General features: G+C 39.3%; 1 protein-coding gene across 1 annotated transcript in view; it reads left to right on the top strand.

Moving 5' to 3' along the window:
• The first annotated feature begins 8 nt into the window (after positions 1–8).
• Positions 9–8,582, top strand: part of ZNF804A (zinc finger protein 804A) — a 304,708-nt gene continuing 296,134 nt past the window's right edge. Inside the window, exon 1 of the mRNA XM_019554628.1 lies at positions 9–176. Coding sequence (XP_019410173.1) covers positions 66–176 — 111 coding nt within the window. The 5' untranslated portion in view covers positions 9–65. The remainder of the gene's footprint in view (positions 177–8,582) is intronic.

The raw sequence follows: 8,582 nt of genomic DNA, 5'->3' as shown, positions 1-8,582 counted from the left end.
GGTCTGCCCGAGCCGCCGGCCGCGGGGTGCATGGACGCGGCTGCGGCGGAGGCGGCGGCCGCCCCATGGAGTGTTACTACATTGTCATCAGCTCCGCGCACCTCAGCAATGGGCACTTTCGCAACATCAAGGGAGTTTTCCGCGGTCCCCTCAGCAAGAACGGGAACAAAACTCTGGTAATGGCTTTTCCTGTCTCTTTCTATCCCTCCCCCTCCACCCCTTCCCCAGCCGCGGCTCTGCTGGAAGGGATCTGCAGCGAGCCGGAGCCCTGGGCAGGTGGGGAAGTGCGGCTGTGCTGGCGGGTGATGGGCACCTGGCCTCATGCTCAGGGCATACATAGGCTGGGAGAGTGGATGGCTACAGCACGGAGGCTCCCCCTTTTTTTCCTGGGAGTTGTCACCCTCCGGGGGCATGTCTTCCACTCCCTGCAGGAGATCCCTGCTGACCTTTCCTTTTTTTTTTTTTTGCTCCCACTCATTTGGGTCAGGTTATGGAAGTCCTGGAAATGGGGCTGTGGGAAACCCTTCTTCCATACTCACCCTCTCCAGGTCAGGCTTCATGCGGCCTTTTCACCTGGGAGGGCAGAGTCTTTAACAAGCGGGAAACTTGTGCATTGGTGCTGCCAGCGCACATCACGGGCAGAGGCGGCATACTGCCAATCGGGATCCAAGTACAACAGCTGATTGCTTCGGTACCAATTGTGGGGGGTTGTTTTGTTTTGATTTCAGAAAGTTTAAAAAAGAAAAAGGAAAAAAGAAGGTAAAAGAGAAACACTTATTTGAGGCCTGAAGGTCCTGAACAAGGCCATTCAGTTGTTCAGGAAGGACGTAAAACTCTACCTGGTGGTTAATACAAATGATCTGAACAGGTCTCAACTGAGCAGTGTTTAGGAGATTTTTACTTGGATCGTGTAGAAAGTGTTCATTCACAGACTGCACCTTCAAATGACAGCAGTGTCGTGCTCATTTGTTCATGTGTTAGTCATACATGCCTTCAGTTTCTGCTACTTCAGTTGACTTTTGTGCTCACTTCTGTGTGGTTTCTGGACTCGGTAGATTGTGAACAAGTGTAGTACATAGGAAGCCAGGTGGAATGAGGGGGGGTGATGAAGTCCATATTTTACATATGACAATTTGCCCCTTAAAATATTATCAATAAAGGATAATGAGAGACTGAGTGAGCGACATCATGTAACAGCTCAGTCAACATGCAAGGAAAGTGTAGACTGATGTATGGAAGTAGTGTTTAGTCACATAGTTTTACCAGTCCCTTTTATCACCTTATCCAAGTTTCCTTTGGATAAAACAGCAGGATTTACCTTCAACATACTTGTTCCCTGGAATGCGTGACCTGTATTGACAGGGAATTTACTAAAGTGCTTAACATTTGCTAAAGTTGGCAAGCTTGCAGTTTCTCCTTAAATAAAGAGATTAAAGCAAGTCTGAGCCAAGCCATAAAAATAGTAACTACTACTAGAATATCTGAAGCAGTCTTTGGATTGTTCCAAATTGTTCCACTTGAAATGCTACTGCTCTGATGTTGAAGAATTGATAGAGGTATTTCAAAGCTCTATACTTTAAATACTGCTTATGAATTAGGAAAATACCCTTGTCTCCAAAATTTAATAGGTTTGTAGAATCCTTGTGATTACTGTTAATAAATGCATTTTGCTTTTACAGTTTCAGAGAAAAAAACAGCAACTATAGCAAAACTGTTAAGTAACTGTTACAATTCCTAAAATAATTAACACAATTGGTACAATATATTGCTTCCTTGGCTGATTTGAGCCGTTGGAGAAAAGATGGATCAGGCAAGCTTAATTGATAGAAAGTCTAAAGGTAACTTCTGAGCTGCATATTGCCACACACAACCTATGTTGTTTGGGTTGCATTGTACTCCTGCTCTTGCCTGACAACCCTCCTTTCTAATACTTCTACAAGGAAAATATTTTTTTACAGTCAGTAATAATCTTATGGAAAAAAAAGTAAAATATTGCTGGAAAGAAAGCATCTGTGTTTAACAACAATTAAAAAAAAAAAGGAAATTGTAACCTGTTATTTACTTTCTGGAAGTAAATGTAAAGTTTATTACTGATTTGGGGAAAGTTTCGCAATAAGGCTGAATAATGAATACTGTAGTTTTTAACTGAGTTTCTATTATTTTAATTTAAAGCTTGAATACAATGTATCTTTACAGTTGTGGTCAGAAAGCAATATAATTCTCCAATGAAGTTCTAAATTTAAAATAAAAAAAGTTCTTTGTCTCAGATTCTATATTGGATTTCTTAATCTGTATCTTAAGAAATCATGTAAATGACAAAACACACAGAATCTAAGAAAGTGTTTTTATCTCCAGGTAATTTTATTTTGAAATAAATAAAAAATTATTCATTTTCAAACAATGAATAAACCACATTACAAAGTTAGGACACCTGATAACTAACTAAAAAAATAGCTTCAAAGATTCAGCCTTACCCTCTAAACAGGCACATTTCATTCGGCTTTTATTTGCAAATCAAATAATAGAGAATCAACCAAATTGAGCACAAATTGTTGAAAAGCTTTGCTTTAAGACATTTAAAAATGTATCTTCAGGAGTTTTGATAAGAATCCATAGTCTCTTAATGAAATCTTTTGGGAACGTCATTCTGAAATATGTCAGGATACCTATAATACATTTCTGAAATCTGAAGAAAAGATACAGGCAGTATAAGAATTGAAGAAGCATATGACTGTTCTTAGTTCATTTTCGTTTACACTCTTAACCCAAAAGCAGATTGTGAATGTTTTCTTGTGAGTGGGGGATAACACTAAAGCAACTGTTTATTTCTATAGAGTTGAATGGCTTCTGTGCAGAAGATGGCATGTATTGAGCCCTGCTTTGCCTGTGCTCTGAAGGAAAAAAAGTCCAATACTGTGCCACTAAATGCAAGATACTTTGCTAAAATCTATTAAACTTTTCTCTCTAAAAGTAGGAAAGGGATGATTGCAGACAACGGATGAAGTAGGAATGGCGTATTGCTAGCTCCTCTTTCTGCCACCCTGCTGCCCTAATTGCCTCTTTTAAGTACCTCTTTTAAGTCTAGAAGTGGAGGAGGCTGCTTGGAGACCTGGAATGCCTCCTCTGAATTTCCCTCTGGTCCTAAAGTGACCTGGGAAGACAAACACTGTCTGAAGATCGGATATAGAAACATTCTGCTTCTCTAGTGGTGAAGAAGGTAGGACACGGCCTCAGAGCTTCTCTTTGCCCTTTGATTGGGAAGATGAAGGGCTTGTTGACAGTGGAGAGCAGGGGTGGTATCAGGGTAGCCTTGATTTCCAAACTGGGAGGAGAAGTTAGTTTGAGAGCTCTTGTCTCCTCTGGTCAGAAAAGACAAGAAAACTGCCCTATTATCCTACTAGGGTAGATTGAATTACCTCTCAGATTTGGTGGAGAGGTATGGAAAAGGATATTACCTATTCCATGGGAGAAAAGAAGGGTCCTTTCTGTGCCTACTTACATTTGAGGAAGAAAGGGAAATCACTTATTTTCACTGCCACGTTTATGGGGGCATGTCCCCTCACCCATCCCCAGGATATCGGTAACTTTTGCTGGCAGTATGCACTTACAGTAGGACTTCAGCAAAGATCAATGTGGGAGTTGAAGAAAGGGAGAAAGAAGTGGTAAAAGGGAGAGAAAAAGAATGGCCACAGAAATGTGGCTGCGATAGCATAAAATCAATGAAGGAATGTAGGTAGAGGGCAGAAGGAACAAAGAAGTGAGAGGTAAAGTGAGAGGTAAAGCACAATGGAGCTGGTCAGATTTAGTAACCATTGAACATTCCTGTGAAAAATGAAAGAAGAAAAATACAGTGGGGAAAAAAGCTGTTTGTGTCGGAATCTTTGCATACTTGCTGTCCTTAGTGTGTCTGAATAATACATAGGTATGTTGGGGACAATGAGTTTTTGTCATTCTGGGCCTCATGTAGTCCTAAAATGCTTCTTCCTGGGAAGGCTATAAATTGGAATCCTGGTACTCTAGTTTATGAGGAAGAGGGACTCAGAATTTTTCATTGGAGAGTGCTGTCTAAAAACCTAAAACTATTAAAAAATTGTCAATGCACTAAGTTGTTAAAAGAAATCAGTGGTTGTTTTGTTGGGTCTCTGGACCATTAATTATGGGTTAAACTTTTCACATCTTACATCCTGCCTTCTGAAACATTCTCTTTGGAATGCATGTGACTTTTAAAATGTTTTACTTATATTATATTCTAAAATACTGAAACACTTTTTAATTTAATTATTTATTAATTTTATTGGTGAAACAAAAGTTATGAATACTTTATTGCTGTCAGGATTAGTGTTATGAAGAGAGACTAAAATTAAGAAAACCATACAAGTGAATATGTGGGGGCAGGTGGGGGGAAGAGGAGGGAGTCCTATGTTGCTGTGAGCTTCTCATTGTTAAATATTTTTTTAAGGGATGTTCAGTGTCTTTTTGAAAGAACCAAATAGTTAATTGTAATAAGCTTGCTGGGTCATCTATTTTACGTAATCCTATCTAACTTGCTTGATGGTTCATTCTGTGTAAGGAAACTGTATACCTTTTTAAGGTACTAAAGTATGCCTTTTAATGTAAGGACAAGATCTGACTGTAATATGGTTCACTTTAATGTCCAAAATTATATATAGTAAAATTGGTAATTGAAGTAGACATTATGTTTTTGTTCCTTTCTTTGGTCATCTATTCCATATACTTATTCTGCTTATAATAAAAAACAAACAAACAAAAAACAAACTCTAAACACCAGATTCAAAGTTTTGTTATCTTCCCTGGCATTCCTAGTTTCTGGTCTTTTTTTTGTTTGGTTGGGTTTTTTTGGGTTTTTTTTTGGGGGGGGGAGTGTTAAAGGTCTGATTATGCAATCACTTGCCAGCAGGGTTTGTGTTCAATGACTTCAACAGAACTTTCCCAGTAATTAATAATTTATTCAGGGTGGAGTGTTCATGGAGACTGCAGTGAAATGTAGTTGATGTCTATTTGTATGAGCCATCCCTTCCCACTTTGGATCTTCTGAACTTCTTCACAACCTATCACTATGACTAACCTCTTTCCATGTCATGGAGGTCAGTTTTAACTAATCTTTCCTCATAATTTATATACTTGCCCCATGGCTGCTCTCTTTCAATTTTTTAATCTCAAGGGTTTGAAAGTTGTACTAAAGGATACCTGTCTGAATAGATAAATCAGTTGTTTAGAATCACAGACAGGTTAATTTGCTAAACCTTCCCAACAGTGTCCCTCAGAATTGCAAACAATATATGATGGAATTTATTTTTGTTACACACATGATTCTCCAATAGACTAGTGGGTGAACAGACCTTTTAAATGTAATCCTCTAAGTAGCTGGTAGGTAAGTAGTAATGGAAGCTCTGCTAATTAATAAAGGTACAGATGCTCCTTCCTTTGACTTTAGTTCAATTCTATGAATGTTTTACCTGCTCTAAATCTTTATTCATATACAACTGCAAAACTAACCCATCAAGTAAGTGTACAGCAGATGATAATAAAAAATATGAATAAAATCTTATTAATTCCAATGGTATTTCCTTTATTTTGTTTACTACTGATTACCGTCATTAAGGTGATTCCAGAGCAGAAATGATACCTCACTGGGCCACATTTTCAGGTGGTGGAATTTGCTACTGAATTTACTTACTGATTTTTAGTAAGAAGTAGGTAAGCCACAATTTTTATGCATTAGGCCAGAAGTATCCAACTTATTTGGCTCTGCTAGCTGGACTGGACCATGGGGCTTGTTATGGTCCAGATGACCCACCTCTGGTAGCAGTGCGACAGCTTTCTGGTGAAACTGACTGCTGCATTGGCACATCTCTAGAACTCAGGGGCTGAATTTCACAGCCACTCACCCCTTTTTTCCCCTGCTACTTATTTTAGTCACATAAGACCCTGAATTTAGTGGAAGAGGTGTTCACCACCTGGTTTCTGGAGCTGCACTAACACAGTGGCTTTTGCAGCCATGTCAACAAGGTCCTGTACCCCAGAATTTAACCACTCATTGACTATATGAAATCCATAAGATGCCAGTTGGGAGCTAAATTTCCATTAGGCACCATGGAAGTCTCCATGTTTGCAAAGGCATTACATGTGTTAAATTGCCATCAAAGGGGGGAGCACTTATTTAAACATATGAATAAGAATTTAATTGTTCAATTCATAGACTCTTACGTTTTTAAAACTGGCTCTTTTGCTGATAAGTATCTTGTATATCTTTTTAAATGTCTGTTGACATGTTTATTGAACATGTCTGCTCGGTTTTTTTAAATTGTAAGTTCCAAGTCTCAGGGTTTAGTTATGTTAAATTTCATGAGGTTGGGAATAATGATTAACTAGTGCATTCTGAAAATGCCATCTGTCGCTCAGGCTGTCTGTTGTCTTTGTCTTTTCTACATTTTGTAGAATATTTCTGTATTCCCAGATCAACTAAAGTAAATATGTTGTGGTGGACATGAAAACCTCTTTTATGAGAAATTTATTATAAATGTTTATAGTTGAGAATATTAAAGTAATAACTAATTATAAAACTGCATTGATTTGGTAGTTACATGTAATAACCTAAATGTAGTTCAATAAAAGCATATAACTGGCAAATATGTTGGAAATGTATACAGATTCCAAATTTCCTAATATGTACTTTTGATAAATACCACATGCATCCTTTCCCCAAAGAGGGCCCTCTAAAATTAGGGTACATGTTTTAACAGATGAAGCTGACTTGTGTGCCAGAATGGGGGCATGAGAATGATGGGGGCTGAGGACTGGCTCCTTGTTGGCATGCAGCGGGGTGGAGCCCACTCTGCAGTGTGATTTGCTTTCTCCTTGTAGCTAAAGCTTGAACACCTTCAGAAATGCTGCTGAATTGGCTAAACAGCCAAAAGCTGCTGTCCACTCAGCAGCTGTAACTGAGTTAAAGCCTTGGATGAAAGGAGAGAGTGAGTGAGGCCTGTATTCAGCCATGAATCTGCCTTCCTCAAACAAGGCACATACGGCATATGGTATGTGAGAAATAATATGGTATATAAGTAGGCCTGGTATCATAAGTTTATTTTAATAGTTAAAGAAAAAGATCATGACAAACTGCCTCCATATAGTTTATAGTTGAAAATAAAATGGATTAAATGGAAAAAAAACAATGTTCAGTAAAGTGGGTTGTATAGTTCTCCAGGCTGCTAGTAAATGCAACATAATTATTTTACATACCTTTTTGTATTATTACAGAATTTATACTTAACCCATTTCAATTGCTAGAGTAGTGTTGGCTATCTCTTGGCTACACTTTCAACTGTTCAGCAATAGATAGAGTTTTACTTTCAGAAGTAGCTAACAAATGGCTAACAAGTAATCACACTGAAGATAGTATCCAGTACTCCTCAGTACTTAGAGGGTCTGGATGTTTAAAGTTACATATGTAAGCACTTTGCTGCATTAGGTCCATATCGATCATATTTACCACTGCCTTTATGAAATAACAGTAAACCTTATACAACTGTCAGGTTCATATGCAGGATGGTAGTAAGGGCCTTGTTACATGTTGTACTTTGAATTGCTCAGATATTGAGTAGTGTTAGCGGCAGCTCAAGTTTGGGGCAGTTGCATCTTAAGTGTAAAAACAGACTTCTATCCCTGCTCTAGGTGTGTGTGGGGGGGGCGGTCAGGCAAATGAAGCCGGGAGTGGGAGATTTAATGGTGTATAATGAAATGGGAGGTGGAAAGGAAATGGGGTGGGGAAAGGCTGGTGAAATAAAGTCAATCACTGAAGGATAAAATAAAAAGAAGTAATATAGACTTCACCCAAGAGTGCTGATGATCTGGCTGAGGTCATTGTGGAACCCCTGGCAAAACTCTTTCAGAAATTTTGGCACACAGGGGAGATCCTTGAAGATTGGAAGAGGGCAACATTGTGTTCATCTTCAAGAAGGGGAAGAGGGAGGACCTGGACAACAATACGCCAGTCAGCCTAACCTCCATCCCAAGGAAAATCCTGGAGAAATTCATTAAAGAATCTATGTGCAATACGCTCATTGAGGGTAAGATTCTGAATGACAGCCAGAATGGCTTTGTCATGGGTAGGTCTTGGCTTACCAATCTCTTTTCCTTCTATGAACAGGTCTCTTCCCACCTGGACATGGGAGAGACGATCGACATTATGTATGTAGACTTCCAAAGTCTTTTGATCTAGTGACCCTCAATATCCTTGTGGAAGAATTGTGGCTTAACTGCTCAACAGTTCAGTGGGTGGCAAACTGGCTGCATGGTAGGACCGAGAGAGTTCTCATGAATCTGCATCATCTTGGTGAGAAGTGGCCAGTGATGTCCTTCAGTGCTTGGACTGGTGCTTTTCAACATCTTTATCAGTGATTTGGATGTGGGGGTGAAAAGCTCACTGGCCAAGTTTTCAGATGACACCAAGTTATGGGGGAGTGTGGTCATGCCAGAAGATAGGTTGCAGATACAGGCAGACCTGCGCAAGCTAGAGTGTCAGACAGTTTGGAACTAGATGAAGTTCAACACTCAGAAGTGTA

This window comes from Crocodylus porosus, unplaced genomic scaffold (genome assembly GCF_001723895.1).
Source record: "Crocodylus porosus isolate Cpor-Errol unplaced genomic scaffold, CroPor_comp1, whole genome shotgun sequence".
In the NCBI taxonomy this organism is placed as follows: domain Eukaryota; kingdom Metazoa; phylum Chordata; order Crocodylia; family Crocodylidae; genus Crocodylus; species Crocodylus porosus.
The sequence above is the reverse complement of the archived record's forward strand: the minus strand, read 5'-3'. Positions and strand labels throughout refer to the sequence as shown.